Genomic DNA, 24289 nt, shown 5'->3' with positions numbered 1-24289 from the left:
AAAACCAGCTCTTGCTTCAAGCTGGGGGAAGAGCCTGACCACATACCCAACACACCCACTGTTTCCTTGTGCATCTCCCCAGCAAGCCTTGCGGGAGGCAGAGGAGGACCTGCGTGCCACCCAACTGATCCTTGACGAAGCTAAGCAACGCCTGAAGGAGGTTGAAGATGGCATTGCCATGCTGCAAGCCAAGTACGAGGCCTGCAAAGCCAATAAGGAGGAGTTGGAGAGGAAGTGTGAGCAGTGTCTGGAGAGATTGGCCCGTGCCGACGTGGTAAGGAACAGAGCTAGGTTCTGCCTGCTTATGAGAGGCAGCTCAAGTTCAGATCAAGCAGCACAGTGGTGAAAACACCCATGTGCCTGCAGCTCATGACAATCCTAGGCTGAAGCTACCTGGCCTAATCTCAGCAGCTCAACAGGACTGGAAAGCTAAGCTAGCCAGGCACTCATGTAAAAAGCTGCTGTCCTCCTGTGCACAGTTTCCTCAGTTTACAATGGTTCTCCAGGACATCTGAGAGCAGCCTAGTAATCCCAGTACTGAGTGCTTAAAGCCAAACAGAATTCAGACTATGTCAGGGGGCACCCCAACCTCTGGTCACCAACGTCACCCGCAGCATTACCCAGAGAGCAGCAGGACAAGGTTAGACCTCACAGCAGCTCTCACATGTCCAACTTATCCCACAGCTCATCAACAGCTTGGCTGATGAGAAGGTGCGTTGGCAGGACACTGTGGAGAGCCTGGATGACAAAATCAACAACAGCTCTGGGGACGTGCTGGTTGCAGCTGGCTTTGTGGCCTACCTGGGCCCTTTCACAGTAAGTGTGCAGTGGTCAGCACTCAGTTTACAGCTCTGCTGTCCTGGCCAGGGAGAAAGGACTAAGACACAAGGGTGCAAGATCCCTCCAGGATCTCTCTCCACTTGTGCAAGAGGCTGCACAGAGCCCATTTGAATGGGAACAGGAGGGTTTAGATACTCACAACAGACTAGCTGCAACTGAAGGAAAGGCTATGATGGTGTTTCTCATGGCAGGGAGACTACCGTGCAGCACTGTCCACAGAGTGGATGGAGGAGCTGGTCAAAAATGACATTCCCCACAGTGAGGATGCAAGCCTCATCAACACCCTTGGGGACCCCGTGGAAATCCGCTCCTGGCAGGCAAGTTTCAAAAAAACCCAAACCAAACAATACTTGAGGAAGAAGGGGCCTCAGGTAAAGACTAAAACAGTCAGCTCACCACTCACCAGGATCCCCTGGACCAAAGGGCAAGCTCCCACACCAAGCAGCTGGATAATGGCCGAGTATCTCCACACTGCAGAACTGGAATTGCTGTCCTAAGGCTTGTTCTTTACAAACACCAGTCCCAGAGCCAAGCTCTGGCCATAGCCTGCCCAGGCCTGACCCCAGAGCACAGCCCCATCCCAGGGCTTGGCTGCTGGCAGAGGTACCTTCACCACCATTGCCTGTCCACCCACTGGGACTCAGGGACCAGGGCAGCTAGGGCTTCTCTCTGGTCACCTATGTGCATTACCAGGTGTCCCAACAACATTTTCTACCCTGTTAGATTGCTGGTTTACCCAACGATGCCCTGTCTGTGGAGAATGGGGTAATAACCCAATTTTCCCTGCGCTGGAATCACTACATAGACCCACAAGGACAAGCAAACAAGTGGATCAAGAATCTGGTAAGAGCTGTGGGGAGGAAAGCCAGATCTGCCAGGACAGGGGAAACAGTTTTCTGTCAGGAGCTGTGCAGAGCAACTCCAGGCTTTGGGTTCTAGAGCTGCAAAGCCCCATGCTGTGGCAGCCCAACCTAACCAGCACCAGACAGTCTCCACACCCACATTCATCTCAGGTGGATTTCCCTTCTCGGGGAAAGCAGCACAGGGCAGGAAGAGCCCTCATATAAGCAAGCAAGGCAGCAAGAAAATCACATTCCCACTCTGATGGGTGTCCACTAACATTCTGGGAGCCTTCACCTCACAAAACAACACCAGCATCTCCCATAATGGTTTTCAGGTTTCTAGCACAGAGGGCTTATGGTGGCATTACCTGTCTGCTGAGTACATTCCCTACTGCCAAAGTGCTGAAAACACTGACCAGTACCTCTTCTGCCCTTTTGAAGGATCAGGCAGGAAGCTGAGGCAGCTGCTCCTGCTTTGCTCCCTGAGAGCTTTTCTCACTCACCTGCTCTCACTTTGTAGGCTCTGCCCTGAATTAGCAGTGTGGGGCTCCAGAGGAGTATGGCTCTGTGAAGGACATTGTCCCTATTTCCCCCCTTTTCTGCTGCCTCATTCAGCTGTCTCTAGTGCCTGCTAATGTGGGATAAACTTGCCAAAATAGCCAAAGTCTAGCTGAGCAAGAAAAGATATTATTTCTGCTGCCCCAGACAGCTAAATCAGGCCAGTGAGAGGTGTACTGTGCACCAGAGCTGGATGTGAAGGTGGCAGGACACCACAGAAACCCTGCCCTCCCCTGCTGCCTTTCAGGAGAGGGAAAACAGCCTGGAGGTGGCCAAGCTGAGTGACCGGGACTTCCTCTCCACTCTGGAAAACACCATTAGTTTTGGGAAGCCCTTCCTGCTGGAGAATGTCGGCGAGGAGCTGGATCCAGTCCTTGAGCCAGTCCTGCTGAAAGAGGTCTGGTGTCTCCCCTTGGCAAGGAGGGCAGTGGGTACCTGGCTGAGCTGTAAGGGGCCAGCTGGCCAGGGTGCCATGGGGTGGGGTGCGTTCGTAGGTCTCTGTGGGCAGGCAGAACTCACATGGATGAGTGAGTCCCGTGCCTCGGCCAGGGCTCCAACACCCTGACAACCTCCTGCACACAGTGGTCTTCTGCCAGCAGGCATCTCTGCCTGGGAGGCAGGGCCACGAAATACAACTGCTGTCTTCACGTTCAGGCCTTTAGTTCCACAGGGAAACTTGGAGCTTCTCTGTCCTGAGAGCCTTCAGACTCTCCTGACTTCAGAGCCCAGGGCAGAACAGGATGCCTTCCCTCACAAGAGGTAGCCATCCCAGCCTCCCTGTATTTGTCCTTCTCTGGTACAGACCTTCAAACAGCAAGGCAGCACCGTGCTGAAGCTGGGGGATACAGTGATCCCCTACCATGATGATTTCAAGATGTACATCACCACCAAGCTGCCCAACCCTCACTACAGCCCTGAGGTCTCCACAAAGCTCACCCTCATCAACTTCACCCTGTCACCCAGGTACCTGCTTTTACCCCATTAGTTGCCCATGCTGCTCAGCCTCATTCTGCAGTCCTCAGACCCTCAGGCATGTTGCCCCCTCCCCTGCCACCCTCACTTCGTTGGCTTTTGTTGTAGTGGCTTGGAAGACCAACTGTTGGGAGAAGTGGTGGCTGCAGAGCGGCCTGACTTAGAAGAAGACAGAAACCAGCTAATTGTTAGCAATGCCCAGATGCGTCAGGAACTAAAGGAAATAGAAGACCAGATCCTGTATCGGCTCAGCACTTCTGAAGGAAACCCTGTAGATGACTTGGAGCTCATCAAAGTATTGGAGGCATCCAAGCTGAAGGCAGGAGAGATCCAGGTCAGAAGTGAAAGGTGCCATCTCCCCTGCAGCTATGCATCCCCTGCCAGCACTCCACTAACCATGACATCGCTTCTGTCCTCCAGGCCAAGGTGGCGGTGGCAGAGCAGACAGAGAAGGACATCAACATCACCCGCATGCAGTATGTGCCTGTGGCTGTCCGCTCGCAGATCCTCTACTTCTGTGTCTCAGACCTGTCCAACGTGGACCCCATGTACCAGTATTCACTCGAGTGGTTCCTCAACATCTTCCTCTTGGGGATCCGTAACTCTGAGAAAGCAGGTGCCTGCCCAGAACAGCCCCTCCTCTCCCTCACCCCACATCTGCACCCGGTCTGCGTGTGAGAGCAGCACCTGTCCTTCCCAGGCAGGGTGTGGGTGTGCCTCTGTGACCAGGAGCCCAGAGCTGACGTGGAGAGCACCCTCCACATCCCCCATGGCACCTCCCACCCTTGTCTGGTTGTTGCCTTTTTTTCAGACGAGCTGACGGAGCGGGTGGAGAACATCAACAACTACATCACCTTCAGTCTCTACTGCAACGTGTGCCGCAGCCTCTTCGAGAAGCACAAGCTCATGTTCGCCTTCCTGGTCAGCGCCCGGATCCTGATGAATGAGGGGCGGATCGATATGGTGAGCAACTCAGCCCAGTCCTTGAAGGGATCCATCAGGGCAGCTCAAGCACAGACTGTTCAGCCCCTAGAACTGTGCTGGGTGGAAAAGGAGCCTTGTTCCCTGGGGTTAGCAACAGGCTTGGCAGCCTGCTGGACAAACACGGGGGCCTCTGTCTTTATTCAGCTTTCAAACTGTTCTCTGTGTTTACATGCAGAGCTGCCTGAATCCCCTGCAGCTTTTGCCAGTTTGCTGCCAGGCTGCTACAAAGGTTAATGAGTTCAGAGGGAGCAGGCAGGGGTTAGCAGAGAGTGGCAGCTGAGCAGTCACTATGTTGATCTCACCAGACCCTCTAGCTCACCTATTCCTTGACACACACACACCTGGCAGGAGAGCAGCCAGAAGAATACTATAGGATTTTAATTGCATGTGGCACCCTGTGCCGTGGGCTCAGGTGGGTAGGCTATTATCCATGACCAAATCCTATCCTGTTCTCAGGATGAGTGGCGGTATCTGCTGTCAGGAGGGGCCATAAAGGAGATGAAGGACAACCCAGCTCCAGCCTGGCTGAATGAGAGAGCGTGGGGAGACATCCTGGCCTTAAGCAGCTTGAAGAATTTCTCTGGCTTTGACAACGATTTTGCAGACAGCCTTGAAGGATTCAGGACCATTTTTGACAGCCTCAGCCCTCACAGGCAAGTGCACCCTGCTTTGTCAGCTTAGCTCTACTGCACATGACATCCCTGGGAGAGCAAGAGGAGCTGATAGAGCCACAGTGCCAGCTCTGCTTCCAGTGCAGTGCTGTGCAAGGAAAAGGATGAGGCGCTGCCTTGTCTCCTCAGGAGTGACTATTGCCTGAGGCAGAGCCTTATCTCAGTGCCCTATCCTAGCAGTATTTGCTGCTTCCCCAGTGGAAGCAGTTCTGGCTTGCCTGCTTATAGTTTCAGAGCTACAGACAACAACCTCAGTCACGGGACTGGAAGGTCCTTGTCCCTTATGAAGCCCCAATGGCTGCCTGCAGGCAACTTGGGTACTTCCTGTAGAGTGTGGGATCTGGCACATTCCCCAGAAATGCACCTAATTGCTTTGCAGAGAGCCTTTGCCCGGGAAGTGGGAAGATGAGCTTGATGCCTTCCAGAAGCTGCTGGTTCTGCGGTGTCTGCGTGGAGACAAGATCACCAACGCCATGCAGGATTTTGTGGTGCTGAACCTGGATCAGCGCTTCATCGAGCCGCAGGTAACCAGCCAAGAGCAGGTGCTGGTGGGGACAGGAATGGAGCAGGAGGCCTCAAGCTCGTGATAAATGGGCCACCAATTGCAGTGAGGGTGCTCGTGCCCCTCTACAGCCACAGCGTTCCTCCCACAGCTGGGGAAATACCTATGTCTCAGATGAGGGATAGCCTTTCTGATGCCCACCAGTTAAACCACACTAGGAGGGGACAGATACTGCAGGTGTACAAGGGAAGAGTTCAAATGACAAATGGGAAAGTGGTTCATGGCCTGACCGTAATGCAGCCAGAGGAGAGCTGTACATAGTTCTCACTGATCATGTTCCTGGCCTTGGCACCCAAGAGGACACTGAAGCCTTAGAGGAGAGCTGGAGGCCAGGAGGGCTGAGGAGGTGCTGCATGGTTCCACTACGGCCTCTCCACTCCAACCAACTCTCTGTTGCAGACCACTGACCTCTCAGTCGTGTTTAAGGAGTCCACTGCCACCACCCCCCTGGTGTTCGTGCTGTCCCCAGGCACTGACCCCGCTGCCGACCTCTACAAGTTTGCTGAAGAAATGAAGTTCACACAAAAGCTCGCTGCCATTTCTCTGGGCCAAGGACAGGTAAGCTGTCAGTGCATACCTGGAACAGCAGTGTCCTGGCACTCGTATCAACCTCACCAAGCTCCAACTTGGTCAAACACTTGCAGCAATGTGAAAACACCCTCAATGCCCTAGGGCCCTTACTCACCAACCTTCTGCTTCTACCTCCTTGGGGTAGGAGCTGCAGCAGCTCCCACTACAGTCCCTCTAACTTCCCAAATCCATCTGCAGTTTTTCTATTCCCTCCATCCTCCCTCACAGGCTTGTAAAACCTGTAAAAAAAAAACCTGCTGTGCCACCAAACAACAAAGATCCAGCTGAGCCATGGGGGCAAAGCCAGGCCATAGCTCTGGACAGTGGTCCTTCCAGCCAGCTCCAAGGAGCTGCTTCCCTGTCCTGCTCAGCAGAACACAGCATGCCATGGGAAGGGTCTCTGAGCTCTCCCTTTTGCCTCTGCAGGGCCCCCGTGCTGAAGCCATGTTGCACAGTGCCATGGAGCAGGGCAACTGGGTCTTCTTCCAGAACTGCCACCTGGCCCCCAGCTGGATGCCTTCACTGGAGAGACTCATCGAGGGCATTGACCCCAGCAAGGTGAGATGTTTTACTGAGCAGGTGCCCACTCTGAGGATAACAGGCAGGAGGCTGCAGCCTGGGAGGAGCCCAGCTCTAGTTCAGACCCATCCATAGGCTCTTTAATGAACCAGAGAGTCAGTGCAGGAGCAGCTGCAGGGGCTGTGCCTGCACCCTCTGAGCACTTGCTGCCTTCTGGACCTCCAGGTGCATCCGGACTTTCGCCTGTGGCTCACCAGTCTGCCGAGCAACCACTTCCCTGTGTCCATTCTCCAGAATGGCTCCAAGATGACCATCGAGCCCCCCCGTGGGGTCAAGGCTAACCTGCTCAAGTCCTACATTAGTTTCAGTGATGATTTCTTGAATTCTTGCTCCAAGGTAAGACCCAGATTGTGCTTTGGCTTGCTGTCCCCATTCTGTGCCTACTCCAATCTATGCTTTCCACCTGGATGTTGCTCCTCTCCAGGCATAGATCTTCCTCCCCATTAGAGAATCCATGTGCTAGAGGAGGTGTTTCTCATAAACTGACATCTCTGAAGGGCCACTTGGAAGTTTTACTTTGAGAAACAGAAGCAACAGTATTTTGGAGGCCTGGCATAAGGCATTTGCAGCTCTCTTTAAGCAAGGAGTGAGCCATGGCCTTCCCCAGCACAGCAGCACTGACTGAGGTTTCCCCTCCTCCACGCTCCAGCTGGCACTCCTGAATTGGCACATTTGCTCTGCCAGGTCCCAGCAGGACCTGACTTCCTCCAAGGATGTCTCCTCCCAAGCTGAGCAACTCTCCCTGTTTCCCACAGGTCACAGAGTTTAAATCTTTGTTGCTGTCACTTTGCTTCTTCCATGGGAACATGCTGGAGAGGAGAAAGTTTGGACCTCTGGGGTTCAATATCCCCTATGAGTTCACAGACGGAGACCTCCGCATCTGCATCAGTCAGCTGCACATGTTCTTGAACGAATATGCAGAAATTCCCTACAAGGTGAGAGCTGCCCCCCCTGTGAGGGAACAGGCTCATGATGCAGACATGGATCAGAACCATGGTGGGGTCTCTTGCAGGTTCTGAAATACACAGCTGGGGAGATCAACTACGGCGGCCGTGTGACCGACGACTGGGACCGGCGCTGCATCATGAGCATTTTGGAAGATTTCTACAAACCTGAGGTTTTAAGTCCTGACTTTGCCTATTCTGAATCAGGTATCTACAAGCAGATCAGTACCTCTTCTGACCTCAATGTAAGTACTCAAGTCACAAATTGCAGCTCATAGGGGGATTGTCACAGTGCAAAGGGGATCTCTCCTCTCTGAAACACACTGCATTTTCAGGTCCCTGGGGGAATGTAAGTTTGTAAGAACCTGGGGATCTTCAGCTGGTCTTGGTCTCAGAGTCTGTGTGGATTCCTCTCCAGGGCTACCTCCAGTATGTCAAGGGCCTGCCTCTCAATGACAGCCCAGAGCTCTTTGGTTTACACGACAATGCCGACATCACCTTCGCTCAGAACGAGACCTTTGCGCTGCTGGGGGCCATTTCACAGCTGCAGCCCAAGACCATCACACTGGGAGGCCGCAGCAGGGAAGAGGTGGGTGCCTCAGGCCTGACAGTGCTCTGGCAGCCAGTGCCCAGTGTGGGCAGTGACCACAAGCACCAGCTCTCAGCAGGTGCCACCCTGCCTGCTGGGTGCCAGCGATGGCACTGCCAGCATTAGCTCTCCCACTTCTCAGCAGCCATGGGGTGGATTAGAAGATGCTGCCCCTTGCTGCTTTCCTCCCAGATTGTAGAGGAGACCTCCAAGGACATCCTGGCAAAGCTGCCTGATCCCATGAACGTGCAGGAAGTGATCCAAAAATACCCGCTGCTCTATGAGGAATCCATGAACACAGTGCTGGTGCAGGAGGTGATCAGGTAAAACTCCTGTGGGATGACATCCTAGGGAACAGCAGAGATGTGCAGGCCCCTGCTGCCACCCACCTTTGGGGAACCTCAGTACTGAGCACAACAGTGGGGTTGGCAGTCACCCTAACAACTGTGTTGTCCCAGCCGGGGCCTTTGGTTGATTCTGTCTCCACGTGTAACAGTCAGCAGTTTAGGGCTGGGGGAGCAGCTGTTGAAGAGGATTGGGGCTGGGAGTTACATGGAGGAGCTTCACTTGTGTCTAAAGAACCACGCCTGTCCCCAACCCCCTCTGGGCAGGCAGTGGGTGATAAATCACTAGACTGAGTTGCTCTGCTCCCTCTGCCCTTTCTCTGTAGGTACAACAAGCTCCTGGAGGAGGTTGCCTCAAGTCTGAAGGATTTGCTGAAAGCTCTCAAGGGCCTGGTCGTGATGTCTTCTCGGCTGGAGCTGATGGCCAGCAGTTTGTACAACAACACTGTTCCTGAAATATGGAATGCCAAGGTATGTGCCCCAGCCAGCCCAGCTGCCTGCCAGAGCTCACCCAAACCAGAGGAGTGGGTTATCAGCTGCTGCTGGACTGGGCTGTCTCACATGGAGCTGGCTCTTGGTCCCCTGGCATGGAGATGTCTCCTGCCTAGTGCAGCTCCCAGTTGTTCCCATCCCCTGGGCTCTGGGCAGATCTCAGCAGCTGAGGCACAAGGTCTAGGCTGTCCTTGATTGCATTCAGCACCTCCCTCTGTGGGTGCCCCACAGGCCTATCCGTCCCTGAAGCCGTTGGCGTCGTGGGTGAACGACTTGGTGCAGCGGATTGAATTTCTGCAGAACTGGATCAGCCATGGGATCCCCTCTGTGTTCTGGATCAGTGGATTCTTCTTCCCCCAGGCCTTCCTCACTGGGACACTGCAGAACTTTGCCAGGAAGACTGTAATCTCCATCGACACCATCTCATTTAGCTTCAAGGTCAGTAAATCAGGTGGAGAGTCTGAATTTATTTGGAATCTCCTGCTAGAAGGCCACAAAGGTCCTGACCTGCCCAAGAGGTGAAGCCACCAGCCTACCCAGCTGTCCATCATCCTCTTTGTGCTTGGATATACCCACCCACCCACATTGCCAGACACCTCCCCAAGGCTGGCAGAGGCTTCTGCTTCCAGACCTGCTCACATCCCCCTCCACCAGCTCTGTCCCAGGCTGCCCCTCTGAGAGCTGTGGCACGCTCTCTTTTGGTAGTGCTGGCTTAACTAAGAGCTACTTAAGAGGCTTCTTGGGGCTGAGCCCCCAGGGACACGCCTTGAGCGAGGGCCCAGCGGCTCCTCCCCATGGCAGGTCATGAAGGAGTCGGTGAAGGAGCTGACGCGCCAGCCCGACGTGGGCTGCTACATCCATGGCTTGTTCCTGGAGGGCGCCCGCTGGGACGCCGCTGCGGGTAAGCTGGCAGAGTCACGCCCCAAGGAGCTCTACACGGAGATGGCTGTCATCTGGCTGGTGCCTGTCCCCAACCGCAAGCCTCCAGAATCCGGCTCCTACCTGTGCCCCATCTATAAGACTCTCACTCGCGCAGGTAGGTGCCCTAAAGGCAGACTTCCAGAAGCACGGGAGCTGCAGGGGCAGCCCGGGAGGGGCAGTAGGGAGTTCCTCCTGCCATACATGGGAGTAGAGCAAGGCACTGTTGGCAGTGGCTAGCCAGGGAGAAAAGATTTCTCCTGCTGTGGTTGAGGAGATGGAGCAGCCAGGCACCCTGGCTCTGCAGTAGTGCCCATGGCCAGGCTCCCCTCAGGCCCACAAGCCTGTTTCCCCCAGCCTTGCTCAGCCAGTCATTTGGCTTAGGGTGGGGAAAAGGGCTCCTGGATGGAGTCACTTGTCTGGGATTCCTGGTCAGTGTGCAGCAGCACCACCCTCTTGCCCTTGCTTCCCCCATTACAGGCACGTTGTCAACGACGGGCCACTCCACCAACTACGTGATTGCTGTGGAGATCCCTACGGACAAGCCAGAGAAGCACTGGATCAAACGGGGCACAGCCTTGATCTGTGCTCTGGACTTTTAGCCAGAAAACGCAGCGAGCCAGCCCAGGACCCCACTGCAGCTGAGGGCCTGAGCCAGACTGCTGCCCCCCTCTCCTCCTGCTCTCCTTCTGTTGAGGTGAGTCCTGCCCTTCCCCTGTTGAGGTGTGTCAATAAATGGAGCCTGGTGTCATTGCACTCCCCATGATTACTTCAAATCTGCATCACAGAAGAGGTGCCAGCAGGGATAACAAGGCATGGAGCTGGCACGTGGCTCTCCCAGCCCCAGTGCCCCCCACCCTCTTCCCTCACACACCCCTTCTGTGGCTGGCCATTACAGGATAGCTTTATTCCTTCAGACAGATCCATTATTTACAGCACTTGATATTAGACACAGCAAGAGACAGAAGGATTTTCTTTCCTTCAACAAATACCGAAAGAATTATTTCATTCCATAGTTAAGATCTGCACACATATTGAAAATATTCAGTCCTCTCCTGTGGCAGCTCCACCCCAGGACAGCGCTGGAGGCAGTGCTCACCTCTGATATCTCAGATTTCTGCCAGGCTCCTGGGGGCTGGCAGGAGGCAAGAGGCAGCCAGGGTGTACCAGCAAGCTCTGGTTAGCAGCCAGCTGGGGGGGAAGAGATGTGGGCTCCCTCTGCTGCTGCCCCCATCCCACCTCCACCATTGCAGCAACCAGCCACATCTCCCCCTGCCAAGAGGCTTCACCAAGCCACAGCCAGTGTCCACCCTCATGCCATGCCCAGCACCACCAAGGCCACCATATGCACCTGGTCTGTTCATAGGGTTCCCCTGGGGCCTGGTGCAATGCTCTGTGACCCACAGGCATTTGCCAGGGCCACAGAACTGGTCCCGAGGAGAGCAGCCAGGGCAGCAAGAGACACAGGCCACCCCCAGCACCAACACAGAAGACTGGGGACAAGGCCCAGCTCCACAGACAAGCCTATCCACCCTCATCCAGCAACAGAGCTGCCACAGCCCACTGGGGAGCCAAGCTACATTGGGAAGGTGTCAGCCTCCTCAGGAGCTCAGCCAGCAGTGGGCAGTGCAGTGGGGGGTGGGTGCAGAAGTGGCTCTGTCCTGGAGCCACCTTGCTAAGAATGGCCAAAGTCTGGGTTAGGACCAAAAATGAGTTTGGGGAAGGGAGGGAGAAGGATAGAAAACACAGACATGAACATCCCAGGGAAGCACAGAGCTGAAGGCCTGGACACTGGGGGACACAAGCCACAGCCAGCTGCGGCCAGCACAGCCTCCCATGGGCATTGCCAGCGTTCCCACAATGCCAGACCCATCCCCAGCTGGGTGGGCTCTTTCCCTCCAGTCACAGTCCTCAGCCAGGGTGCTGAGACAGAGGTGGTAACACCTGGCTGCTGCCATGGCATGGTCAGGCAGCTGAGTACTCCAGACTCTCTTCTGCTGCAGGGACTCCTCGAGGCAGGTTCTTGCCTATCACAGCTTAGGCACAGAGAAAAACCCAATTTCCCTTTGTCCCCAGGCTCCACCTGGGCTGAGGGCTTGTCACTGTGGTCCCTCTTCCTTGGGCAAAAGGTAACATAGATCCAAGTACCAGTGCCCAAAGCCAGATAGCCCAGCTACTGTTTCCCAGTCTTGGCTCTCTGGCTACTGGCGCTTGGCTTTGTAGGGGCGGGAGCGTTTCCGGCGGTCCGGCTTCCTCTGCTTGTGCAGGCGGCCGATGCTGACTCCCTGCCGCCTGCGCACGGAGATGTTCTGCTCCACGAGGCTGGCCAGCATGCCTGCAGGGAGAGCACACACATGGGCCTGGAGTGCTGGGATTACCCATGCCAGAGGGCAGCCCTGCCTCTCTCCCTCAAAAGCCATCAATGGGCATCTCTTGGGACTATAAACTGGAAGGAGAAAGCAGAGATCTGTGGCTCCCCAGATGGAGCGTCAGCCTGTGCCCCAAGCCTGGCCTAAACAGGGAGCCAGGCAAGGTGAGCAGCCCAGGCTCCCAGCTGCTGCTCCACCACACTCAGTGCAGCTCCCCAAAGCCTCTGCCCTATGAGCACGGCTCACCTTCCTGGGCCAGCATGGATATGAAGGTACAGATGAACTCGTCATAGTTGTGGGTTCTCCTCTGGTCATCGATCTACAAAGAGACAAATCCACAAATAAGCCACAAGCAGGGGGCAGGGAAAAGGGAGAGTTCAAGGTTAACAGGGGACAAAGAACTGCCATGCCTGGCCCAGCCCACAGGCTAGGGAGACTGAAGCAGGAAGGGACCCACCTCCCAGCCTATCCTGGGCCAGTGCAAAACTGGGACTATCTACATCCTAGTTCAGATGCCAGCATGTTCCACAAAGAGCAGCTGGGAAGAGGTGAAGGTGGGCACGGGAGATATCTCTGCTGATTCTCCCCTGCCTCCTATCAGTGCTGATGCTCATCCCAGCACTATATCACCCTCTCCCAGGCTGCCAGTGCTGGCCCAGGGCTGTGGTCTGTCCTGGTAATAGGTCTGCCCCACTGGGCTGTTTGCTAACAGGGAAGAGACTCTGAATGCTCCTCATCACCATTCTCAGCTGAACCACTCTCCCTCCATTTTTACATAAAACCACCCCAGACAAAAGCCTTTGGGCAGCTAAATCAGCAGTGCCAACAAGCCAGCAGCACACCTTGAATTTCTTCCTCTTCTCTACCTCCTCCTTCAGGCAGGCCTCGTAGTTTGCAATCTCTGCTTCCACACACTTGAGCAGCGCCAGCAGCTCCTATCAGGATCAAGCAGACCAAACATGAGCACAGACCCAGCCACAGCCCAGGAGCCAGCAGGGTGAGCTGGCAGGTGCTCATCTCTGTGCTAGGAGAGGGATGATTCATCAAAGGAAAAACACTCGCCAGGGGAAAACAAGGAGATAAGTTAATTGTTGGGATTTCACTATGGCTAACCCCAGGGGAGGTAGGTTCTGCCCCAGCCCCAAGGTTTTGGGACAAGGGAAGGGCTGCCTGTGTGCCAGAATCCACCTCCCCCCCCCACCCTCAGGGCCTGCTTCCCCTCAAAAACAAAATCTGAAGAATTGTCTTTGGAATAGCAGTTTCTACCCAGCTCTCCTCCAGGCAGCCCTTGGTGCACTTGTGCTTCCTGAGCCTCATTCTGCCCCTAGCTGGGGGGGTACAGACAGGCTGTGAAGTTACCAGCAGGCTGGGACTTGGGGCCCCACCAGCTCCTGGCCCAGAAGAGAGCACAGCAAGCTGAACGTCTCAGCTGCAGAGACAGGGTCTGTGCCTACTACCAAGGCAAAGGTCCCCGAGATGACGCAAGGCACAAAACCTGCACTGCCCTGTGCCTCGAGGCACGGCTGCGACGACACGCGAGGGGACACCGTGCACATGCAGTTCAGTCACTGCCAGCGCTGCTGCGCCTCCGGGTGAGCTCCACGTTCCCAGGGCTGTCGCAGCACAAAACTCACCTTGGGAGAATACTTTTCCCCCCCAGGGTGATCACTGGTCCTGCCAAGTCCCACCTTCTCTTTGCTGTCACTGGCCTCACTGCCCTCCTTCTCCTCCAGTTTGATCGCGACCGGGGCCTCTTCACCGAGTTTGATTGAAGAGGGGGAGTTTTTCCCATCTGCACACAGGGGAAGGAAGTGTTAGGAGCCACCACAAAGGACTGGCATCCAGCCCTGAAGTCAAAGGACACTGTCCTGTCACCCCAGGCAAGACACCACCCCCTAAAGCAGGCATTTACCTGCAGCAGCCAGCGGGCAGAACACGCCATCCTCGGTGAGGTGCAGCAGCCCGGAGCTGACAATGGGCCCCAGGTCCCTGACAGCCCGGTTGTAGCGCAGGCAGTCAACGCGCAGCAGCCCGTCCTCCTCGCCGAACAGCACCTTGGAGATGTGCGAGGTGACGGGGCTGGAGGGGCGCGTGGGGTTGGCCGAGCGGATGGGAGAGCGCAGCGGGGAGTTGAAGGCGCTGCCGATCTCCGAGGCCGTGTCCGTGCTCTCGTTGCTGGGGGTGGGGGAGGGCTGGGAGTGGGTGACCACTGCCACGGCAGCACCCCCGCCGCTCGTCTTGATGGACAGGGGAATGGAAAGATCCTTTTGAGATTCCTTCAGCTTCTCAGCCAGGACGTTGATGGTGTTGGGCTGCAGGACAGAGAGCTGGCCATCTGCAGCCCCTGCCACGTGCTCTTGCTTCACTTGCCCTTTCCTCTTGTACCTGCCCAGAAACACAGCAGGGAAGGTGATTAGCTGGTGGAAAGAGGTGGGGGCCCACCATGGAGACTGCCAGCTCTGCGCTCAGCAGTCCAGGCTGCCTGCTGGGATGAAACAAGGTCTGAAAGACTTCAACATCACCCCCAGTGCCACTGGCTTCTCTTGCAGCACCTCAGCACCACTGAGACACTCAGCCCCAGGGAACCCTACACTGCTGGGGGGCACAGGGTGCTGTGTACTCCCCGCTCTTCTTCCAAAGCCCCCAGTGCTCCCTTGCTGTGACCCAAACTTCCTGGCCTCAGCAGCAGTCCAAGCACACCAACACTGTCACCAGGAGCTGAACTGGCAATCAGCACTGTGGAACCAAGGCTCCTCAAAGCCCCAAAGCCTGCTGCCAATACACAGTTACTCTCAGAGCAGCTGAAATTCAGAGTTGGCTGTAAAGAGCTACAGTAGGACTTTACAAAACCTAGTGACTGAAAAGTAAAATAGAAGGTAAAGAGAAGAATGGAATTATCAAGATCTAAGGAAGGAGGTTAGGGAAGTCCTCGCTGATGGTTCTGCAAATGTCAGCTGCCGGCCCCCACCCACAGTTCAAGCTGTCACCTGATGGCTGAGTTGGAGTTACGAACTTCCTCCTCATCATCATCATCATAGTCATCCTCATCGTCTGAGTACTGCTGGTGCTGTCGGACTGGGACCCGGTTGCGACCCACTCCTGCTGCAAGGTCTTCCTCCTCCTGCAACACACCATTGCTGAAGGCCTGCTGGCAGCAGGGCAAGGAGGAAGAACCCAGTGAACTCATCCTTGGTCCAGCCCAACACCAGGACTTGGCTCTTTTGAGAGGAAACAGGGACCCTTCCCCATTTTTGCTCAGTTTACACATATTAAGGTAAACCTCTTTGTCAGATCAGTCTTTATTTACCCTCTCCCCTCCCAGCCTGGGTTAGTGCTGGGCCAGGCTGGCTGCAAGGCAGGGCTGGGCTTAGGCCAGCTGACAGCTGTGGTCCCACAGAGGGGAGGGACTGCAGGCAAAGAGCTCAGCTTGAATCAGGTGTGCCGCTAGCCTGGCACTCCAGCCTACCTGCATGGGGGACTTGGCATAGTTGTGGTTATCCAGGAAGGCTGGCAGTCTCTGCACAATGGGGTTGGGGTTTGCTGGAGGGGCCCCATTGATGCCGCTCGCTGCTGTCTTTGGCACCGGTTTGGATTTGCTGGGTGGGCTCTGCGTGGCCGTGGGGTGGCCCTGGCTGGTGGGTTCATCGGTGCCATCTGCCACACAAGCACAGCACAGCCTTTTATCACCAGCACCATCACCTCTTACTCCATGTCCTCTACCACCCCTTATTCACCCAGGTGAGAGAAGAGCTCTTGCACTCTCCCAGACCACCACAACCACCTCCATCTGTCACAGGTGTCCCCAAGCTCCAGCCCTCCCACTTCCAAGCTTCACACCCTCCAACACAGCTCCAGACACACAGGCATCACCATTCCCCAGCACAATGCACATGGAGCACAGCTCACAGAAAAGAAAGTGAAGCTGACAATAAAACTGCCCCAAGCTCCAGGTCAGCCAGCTGTTGTCACCATCCTGTGCTCACTCCATGGCAGGCCAGGCTGGCAACACTGCTGGTACAAGGTCCTACCTGGATGAGTGCTCTCTGGAGTCACAGTCTTGCTGCTGGCTGGCTTTGCCTCTTCACCAGGCTGAGACTCCTGAGACTTCTGGGTCTGGATCAGCTCAGGCTGAGTTACTCGGATAAGCTTTAAAGCAAATGACAGAGAAGCTGCCTGCTGGACCAGCAATGACCCAAACCACATCCTTCCCACTCAAGCACTGCAGAGCTCATGAGGGTGAGCAAACACCAAGTGCCCAGACACACAAACGACACAGGTGAACTACCTCCCAGGTGAGCAGCAATGGCCAAGCAGTGTCCTCTTCCCATAAGATTTTTCCCAAGGCCAAACAAAACCCATAAAACCAGGGCCCTGACAGCACAAGTAGATGCCCTGAAAAAGCCTATTCCCCCCACCAGCCTTACACTCCCTCAGGGCCTGGGCTGTCCTACCTGCTGCAAGGCCTCCAGCACAGTCTGGCGGTTCATCTTCAGGATGTGCAGTTTGGACTCATACTTCATCCTCCGGTCAGGCACCACGGCCATCAGGTTGAAGCGGATGTCGTGGTACGGCTCCCTGCAGGAAGGGCAGCAGCCCTCAGCCACAGGATTGTGGTGACAGCCTTATCCCCACCTCCTGCCCAGGAATTTAACACCAACACACCCAAGGCTTCTCCCTAAAACCAAGTCAACCTCATAGCAGCCGATGAAGCAGTACAAGGTTTCTTCAGCTACCACACAGAAGACTCTCAGAGTCACAGGTTAGTTGAGGTGGGAAGAGACCCATGGGAGTCATCTGCTCCAGTCCCTGCACCAGCAGTATCACCCAGAGCTGGTCACAGGACAACATCCAGACAGCTTCTGAATAGCTCCAGAGATGGAGATTCCACAACATCTTTAGGCAACCTATGCCAGTGCTGTCACCCACATGCCCAAGCATCCAAGAGGCCCAGCTCAAGACCAGAAGCACCACTAACCAGACCTAATCAGGCCACTCTTAACACTGTGCAGCATTGCAGGGACTCTGCATCACACAGGGAATGCATGCTCTGCAGGCAAGAGAAGGAAAGGGGCAGAGCACCTGCACCTCTCCATAGGCAACCTCCACCCCCACTTCCACAACCTGCCACTCAGAAACCACAGTACAAATAATCCAGGGGAATATGGCAAGGGGCCAGTGCTTGCCCCATGGGCCAGGGCATTACCCTGCAGTGGCCAGGCCAATGCGCTCCATGATCACTCTCCTGGCTTTGTCCGTCCATTCCTCGTCATCTGCCCATGGCCCTGTGATAACAAGACACAGCTGGACTTAGCAAAGCAGGCCATTCTTAAGTAAACCAAGTACATGAAGTGAGTACCTTACCAAAGGGACTGACAGATAGAAACCTGGCAGGGATAAATAACTGCCTGAATGACAGAACTGAGAGGTCAAGTTCTAAGAGAAGGGAGTAACCTGGGCAGCCCAGTGGGATCTGTTTGGACCATCTGTCTGGTCCACACAGTGGTTATTTGGCACAAGGAGAGAGCAAGGAGATAAATTGTCCTTGCTATATGAAGTTATTTCAGAGCTGAAGGACCTTATGGCCCTGAGCAACTGGAAGGAAAATGACAAGACTGGAAAAACAAAAGCAGTGCATTTAGAAATAACTGCTTTCTAGGCACAGTCCCCAGCACACAGGCTCCAAAATTAGCTGTCAAAACTCAGGACAAATCTGGGAGCCATTGGAGTCTGAGAGCCAACATTAACACTGGTTTAACACTAAGAGGCAATGAAAACCAATACACTGGGACACACCAGGCTGCTATTCACCTGTATCAACAAGCAGGGACAGGTGGGCTCTTACCGTGGTCAATGGGATAGACCTTGAGCCCGTCCAGCTCAAAGAGCCGTCCCTTGATGGGGACATAGCTGACAAAATGAAAAGCCTCCATGGTCCGCACTGCGCTGATCCCGTTCTGCTTCTCTGGCAAGTGCCGTGGCTCTGGCCTGCGAGGGAGAGAGGTCATGGAGAGTCTGCCTCCTCCAGAGAGAGGGAGCTGCAGACACCCCTCACTCACCTGGCATGGCTGTTGTGGGCCTTGGCCAGCTCCGGGGCGTTGCCAATGGCATAGCCTTTGCTCTGCAGCCAACAGCAAGAGAGGAGAACAGCTGAGAAGTGATAGGGAACAAATAAAATGCTTCACCTTCCCACTCCCTCCCTCCATCTACCCACAGCACCAGGGCAGAAACCCTCAGGCACATCCTCTACTCTTCTGAGTTACAGGTGAAGTCCAAGATGGAAAAAGCACGCAATTTCTACTGAATAAATCACAGCTGGAGAAAAACAGACTTCACAATAGGTCTGAAGGGAGGAGGATTTTTGATTATAGGGAGTAACATGACAGAAGACTCAGAGCTGTGCCCAGCCTAAAGGGGACCAAGGCTCTGAGTAAGGCAAGGCAGGAATATGAGAGAAGAGGCAAGCCTGGTGCAATGTGCAGCCACAGAGGGCAGGGAAGGAGCCAGCTCATGAAGAGCATCACCCCAAGAGAGGAGCAAGAGGCAGAGCCACCTGTGGCACCCCTGCAGTCCTGCCCGACCCTGCCCCTACCTCAGGGCTAAAGCCTTTGGTGAAATCCTTCATGCGGCTCAAGGTGGGACCCAGATCAACATTGTTGCAGTTCAGGAGGACGCTCAGCAGGGCATGGGTGGCACAGGAATTGGGGATCAGCTAAAGAATAACACAAAGACCAACTTAACCAACAGGAACAAGGCAGCCTTTCAACAACCCCTGTGTTGACAACAATCAACCGAAAGCACCAATGCAAGAACCATCAGCACTTGTGAGAGCAGCAAACTGACCTCAGCTCTCACAGGAAGGAGGGAAATCAGTATCACTGAGTGAGCCTCACCATGCCCCATGAGCATCTGCTCACAGTAGAGGCCACAGTCTCCCAGCCCTCACTGGATTACCTCCAACCTGGAGCTCAGGGAAGACACTCCCAGGAAAGAGGAGCTGCCCTCACGATCGGCAAGATCTGAGCGCAGCCTCCGAGTACCACATTGCTTCCCTGAGGTGTCACAGGAGACACCCCACACACACTTTTCCCCAGCCTGGAGCCTACCTGGTGAGCAAAGAACATGTTATTGACGATGTCATCATCGATCACCGACGTCTCATCCACCAGCGTGGAGACCTTCCGGCGAGACCGGCGCTCCTCAATCCACTTGAACAGGAAGATGAACCCATACACGGGGCTGCAGAGAGAAAGCAGCAGCTGCAGAGCTTTGGACCAACCACACCAGTGGGGCTGCTCTGCCCAGCATCAGAAACCTTCTGTTTCACAGGCAGAGCAAAGAGAGAGGGGAAAAGCAGAACCACCAGAGCCACCTTTCTGGCAGTGACCCTCCCTGCCACAATTGCCCCAGCCCGACACTACTGAGGGCACTCCTGCGCTGATGCTCCAGGCTCAGCCTACAATCAAGCTTCAAAACTTTGGGGATTGACAAGTCTTAAGAGGCCGAAGACAAAGAAATGGGAAAATCCCCTCTGGACACTGACTGACCTGCAGAACAGTGCTTGGCCACCAAATGACCCTCCTTTTACACTTACCTTGGATTCATTCTTGAGAAGAATTCAGCAATGGCTTTTAAGAAGCAACAGCCTCAAATCCTTTTCACAGCACCAGGACAGGGGGAAAGCTCACACTGCAACCACACCACCTCTCCATGGTGAGAGGGAGTTAAATCCCTTGAAGGATGTCCCCCACCTGCCCCAAACCTGGTCCATCACTTACAGCTCTGACCTCCATGACAGACAAGCTCACACAGGCCCCTCTGAACACCTGGCAATGAGTTCCCAGGCCCACAGACCACTCTGCTTAGCACAACTCACACTCCCAGGCCTCTGACTCACCCTTGGCATTTGCTCTGCAGATCATAAATCTCCTCAACCTGCACTCCCTTGACCCCTGCAGACAAAGGAGAGAAGCTGGTGTAAGGCCCACCAGAAAGGACAGGGTAATGTCAGGCACAAAATGACTTCTCAGAAAGGTTTCTAGGACTTACCAAAATCTTCAACCAGGAGTGTGAAAAGACCTGAAAGGAACAAACCCAACAGGTTACGTCTGGCTGAAGAGAGCAGAGAGGAAATCCGCTGTCATCATCCCCTGAGAGTCCCACATGGTCCCAGGCAAGGCACAGCCAGAAAATCCACAGCAGAGTGGCACCAGGATCACACCGAGTCCCAGCAGTGGGGCTGTTGAGCTCAGAGGAGCTCCAATTCCCTTCACCCCTCCATCCCCACTGATCATCCTCTTCCTCAAGAGGACCTGAACCAACTCTTTCCTGCCAGAGCCCACTGCAGATGGCTTGCCAAGTGAGCAGCAGCAGCAGGCAGCACCTAAATGACACACACACACACACTTGTAACCAGAGAGAAAAATGACTGAAGATATCACAAGATATTTTTTAAAACTATCATTTCTGTTCATGTTAGTGAAAGCCAGTGAGGGGAAATCCAGATCACAGCAACAGGTCTGCAGGGAAGTCTGAGGGTTGAAAGACGCTGATCTTCATCTCCCCGTCTCTTTGGGGGAACCAAATCCAACAGCCTGTCTCCAGTGGCTACAGAATTCAGGAGGACATAAGCAGGGACACAGAGACAACCACAAGAAAACAAGGATTATCATACATCAGCAACTGAGCAGCAGCTGCCACTCTGATGCTGGAGCAAAGGCAGTCAGCCCAATTTTCAGGCAGTCACTCTGCATGTGGAGTAAGCGAGTTCGAGACTGGAATAACAAATCTGCTTTTTTAGCTCCCTTAGAAAGGCTGCTGAAAGCCTGGGAGGAAGTCCAGGGAATACCAAAAAGAAGGATTAAATCCAGAGAAACATGCCTGTAAGGAACAGATTTAAGTATGTGGCTCAATTAAGGAGAGCCCAAGGGGCTTCCACACCAAAGTTGAAATTATTAAAACAGGAGGAAACTCCTGGGAGCAAAAAGTCTTCATTAATTTAGCAAAAACCACTGTATTTCTTACCAAATTGTCAGTGAGAAAAAATATGCTGTGGAAATAACATGCTTCAAACCAGTGTGAGGCCAGGCCATCACACCAAGCTCCATCACCTTCCTGGTCCCTTCCAACCCCACTTTTTTTCTCTGGCATATTTCAGTGTTTCATTTTACCTCAGCACCCAGAAAAAGCACAGTCCTGCTGCTGACACCTCTCCTGGAGCACTCCAACACCCACACCAGGTTATATGGGTGGGCTGGACACATTCTGATGTGCACAAGCACACATAACACTATGCCAGCAGTCTGGATGTCCCCAAGGCTCTCTTCCCCACCCAGCAGCCAGCCCAAACCTGGATCCACCAACCTTTCCTGACCAGCAAAGCACCCAGAGATTTCACCCCAAGCCCCAAGCAGAGCCAGTGGGGAGATATTCAGCTAGTGGGATGTGCTGGAAGCTGAGAGCAGCACATGGGTCACTCCTAACATCTGTCCCAGCTGCCACCCCTGCATCCAAACTGCCACACAGCCAAAAAAAAAACCTGCCTCTGCCCAGAAAGACTGTCCCCCAAGTAAATAACCTTCCTTGCCAGCTGTGAGAATCCAAACCATGTCCTGGGACTTTTTGCCATGATGAAAGCCAGGAGAGGAATGATTTCAGCATTTTCCAAGTACCAGTAAACAGAATAAAAAGCAGCAAAACTGGGGGTGACTGGGACACCGACACCAGACAGAATCCTTTGCTGAGCACAAGAGACAAGGATAATTCCAGAGATCACATTTCCTCAGCTACAGCCCCAAAAACTCACCACCCCATCCTAGAGAGCAGCTCCCAGCCTTGAACAGGACAATCCCATTCCACACTACAGCGACTCAGGGGGTTAAAGCAACATTTCAGACAACAGCAGCTTTGGCCCTGAAACCCCAACCCATGAAACAACTGCACCACTCCGCCACAGAATCCACCCCCCAAGGCAGCGGGAAGGTACACCCGTGACCGTCCTGCTCCCAGTTTCCCCATGCCGGCCTCTCCAGCACCCGTCCTGCCCTCCTGCACCCTCCTGCTCTAGGCCTGCACCCCACATCTCAGTCCCCCAGAACTCCACTTGCACACCCACACCGCCACAGCTTCACCGATGCACCCACAGCCCGGCCCCCCAACACCTCACCTGCACACCCCTTACCCGCAGCCCCTCCAAACTTTACCAGTTCTCCTCCCATCCCCAGCCCCCCCAAAACTCCACCTCTGCACCACGAATCCCACCCCCAAAGCTCCACCCGTGCAGCCCACACCCCCAGCCTGCCCCTCGCAGCCTCCCTGACCCGTCCCCCACGTCCCCGCCACCCAGGCCCCGCTGCCCGTGTGTCCCTCGGAGCTCCCAGCCGCGCTCGCTGCGCGTTGCGGTGCCCCCGCTCACCGGGATCGCTCTCCAGCTCCAGCCAGCCCTTATTCATCTTCCCGCGGGCCGGGCCGCGCCGCCATGTCCGGCCCCGACTACGGGCCCCGCCGTCGCTCGCCGCTGTGCGTCATGGCGCGCGGTGACGTCACGCGGCCGCGCGCAGGGCCCGGCGCTCCCGGGGAAGGCGCTGGTGGCGGCGCGGCCGCGGCTGGAACTGCCATCGGTGCCTGCTGTAATGCTGGCCTTTCGCACGCGTCAGAATGGGCTTCGCATGCGTGGTGTTAAAGTAGCTCTGTTGTAGAGGTGCAGTTTTTATTTCTGTGGTTAATTAAGCCTGGTGGAATAGCCGATGTAAGTATGCTTGTGTTAGAATGCCTGCTTGGGTGGGACAGCGTGCAGTGCACTCAGGGTGAGGACACCTGTACAGATCTGCCAACCTTCAGCACTCACCCTCTGAAGGCAGTGTAGGCCGGGGACCAAAAACTGGAGGTGATGATAAAAAAGGACTAAAACCACAACCAAGGAATACACATGCTCTAAAAAGGTGGAACCGAGGAGGAGCCATGCTAAACAGTTCTTGGAATATGTAGAATAGTTTGGGGAAAAGTTTACTATGCATAATTGTTTACGAATATGTAACAGGCTGATGCCATGGAAATGGTATATAAAGGGTGTTTCTAAAATAGCAGGTGTGCTCCTGGCTGAGACACACCTGGCCATAAAAATCTTTGCTTTATGGTCTTTGTCTCCTACTGTCCTTTATTAAACTTTAAAGTTTCACAGGAGAGTGAACGTGTTTTTCACATTCTTTCTGGCGTAGTGTGTGCAGGAAGGATGGATGTCTAGAGTTTATTGGCTCTAAAGCAATAGGGTTTGTCACATCTCACCCCTCTGTGTTTTCTGGTGACTGATTTCCAGCCTCTCTCCCTTTCCTCACTGTGTGCTGCTACTTCCCTTCATTGTCTGGGGAATTTAGCTATTGGCACACGCTCGTCAACTTTCTGCCTGTAATTCTCTAGACACTGTGCTACTCGAATCCTTGTTCGGTGCTGCCCCTGTGCCTCAAGGACGATCTGCTCACTGTAACACTTCACAGCACTGCTGGGGGTCGAGGCCTCTGCCAGAAATTGCAACATGCAGGGCTGTTGGATGGACCCCATGCCTAGTGCTCATAACAGGGGCTCTGAAAATGTGCGTGTTGGGCAGAAAGAAACAGCAGGAATAATAATGTGGGTGCATCTGCCTGGTGGGGTTGTTTGGGGATGATGATGATGACGATGATGATGATGATGGGGATGCGGCTCAGGCTCAGCAGCCTGCCCTGTTGATGGGGGGCTGTACTGCCCAGCCTCTCCTCCCAAGCTAAAGACAGGATGAGAGGCACACAGTCATAAGCTGCACCGGGGGAGGTTCATGCTGGACATCAGGAAGGATTCCTTCACAGCCGGTGATCAGGCATTGGAACAGGCTGCTCGGGGAGGTGTGGGGTCACTGTCCCCGGAGGTGTTCAAGGCAAGGCTGGCTGTGGCACTCGGTGCCGTGGTCGGGTGACACGGTGGTGTCGGGTCACAGGGTGGACTCGGCGATCTCAGGGGTCTCTTCCAGCCAGAGGGTTCTGTGCCGAGCTGTGAGGGCTGCTGCCGAGGCCGGGGCTAGCCCTGA

At 54.7% G+C, this 24289-nt stretch overlaps 2 protein-coding genes across 3 annotated transcripts in view; one reads left to right on the top strand and one right to left on the bottom strand.

The window, feature by feature from the left end:
• Window positions 1–10621, top strand: part of DNAH1 (dynein axonemal heavy chain 1) — a 71988-nt gene extending 61367 nt beyond the window's left edge. The window contains exons 58-79 of the mRNA XM_053953839.1: window positions 83–274; window positions 685–816; window positions 1032–1157; window positions 1564–1683; window positions 2488–2637; window positions 3043–3203; window positions 3321–3546; window positions 3633–3828; window positions 4024–4175; window positions 4653–4849; window positions 5247–5391; window positions 5829–5987; window positions 6426–6557; window positions 6744–6914; window positions 7334–7513; window positions 7591–7767; window positions 7941–8111; window positions 8304–8434; window positions 8782–8926; window positions 9179–9385; window positions 9749–9983; window positions 10346–10621. Coding sequence (XP_053809814.1) covers window positions 83–274; window positions 685–816; window positions 1032–1157; window positions 1564–1683; window positions 2488–2637; window positions 3043–3203; window positions 3321–3546; window positions 3633–3828; window positions 4024–4175; window positions 4653–4849; window positions 5247–5391; window positions 5829–5987; window positions 6426–6557; window positions 6744–6914; window positions 7334–7513; window positions 7591–7767; window positions 7941–8111; window positions 8304–8434; window positions 8782–8926; window positions 9179–9385; window positions 9749–9983; window positions 10346–10467 — 3627 coding nt within the window. The 3' untranslated portion in view covers window positions 10468–10621. The remainder of the gene's footprint in view (window positions 1–82; window positions 275–684; window positions 817–1031; window positions 1158–1563; window positions 1684–2487; window positions 2638–3042; window positions 3204–3320; window positions 3547–3632; window positions 3829–4023; window positions 4176–4652; window positions 4850–5246; window positions 5392–5828; window positions 5988–6425; window positions 6558–6743; window positions 6915–7333; window positions 7514–7590; window positions 7768–7940; window positions 8112–8303; window positions 8435–8781; window positions 8927–9178; window positions 9386–9748; window positions 9984–10345) is intronic.
• Window positions 10622–10751: 130 nt separating this feature from the next.
• Window positions 10752–22748, bottom strand: BAP1 (BRCA1 associated protein 1). 2 transcript variants are annotated; one of them, XM_053953841.1, is made up of 17 exons: window positions 22646–22748; window positions 20281–20310; window positions 20129–20183; window positions 19338–19470; window positions 18824–18943; window positions 18291–18352; window positions 18077–18219; window positions 17438–17516; window positions 16686–16809; window positions 16263–16380; window positions 15701–15888; window positions 15222–15355; window positions 14147–14619; window positions 13869–14026; window positions 13077–13169; window positions 12481–12553; window positions 10752–12200 (listed from the first exon to the last, which is right to left on the bottom strand). In XM_053953841.1, exons 1-17 carry the CDS (start codon window positions 22680–22682, stop codon window positions 12067–12069), a joined length of 2154 nt encoding a protein of 717 aa, XP_053809816.1. In that variant the 5' UTR covers window positions 22683–22748; the 3' UTR covers window positions 10752–12066. The 2 variants fall into 2 exon arrangements, with proteins under 2 accessions (XP_053809816.1, XP_053809818.1); XM_053953843.1 differs by having other exon boundaries at window positions 13923–14026.
• Between the last annotated feature and the right edge of the window lie 1541 nt (window positions 22749–24289).

The sequence above is a fragment of the Vidua chalybeata genome, chromosome 12 (genome assembly GCF_026979565.1).
Source record: "Vidua chalybeata isolate OUT-0048 chromosome 12, bVidCha1 merged haplotype, whole genome shotgun sequence".
NCBI lineage: Eukaryota > Metazoa > Chordata > Aves > Passeriformes > Viduidae > Vidua > Vidua chalybeata.
The sequence above is the reverse complement of the archived record's forward strand: the minus strand, read 5'-3'. Positions and strand labels throughout refer to the sequence as shown.

What these genes read in the sequence shown, in the direction of transcription:
- BAP1 (XM_053953841.1), bottom strand. Translation starts at nt 22,682, where the DNA reads ATGAATAAGGGCTGGCTGGAGCTGGAGAGCGATCCCG. An exon ending in ATGCCAAGTCCCCCATGCAG is followed by an intron (nt 15,356 to 15,700) that starts GTAGGCTGGAGT and finishes GGTGTGTTGCAG; the next exon opens with GAGGAGGAAGACCTTGCAGC. An exon ending in CTGCCCGCTGGCTGCTGCAG is followed by an intron (nt 14,027 to 14,146) that starts GTAAATGCCTGC and finishes CCCTGTGTGCAG; the next exon opens with ATGGGAAAAACTCCCCCTCT.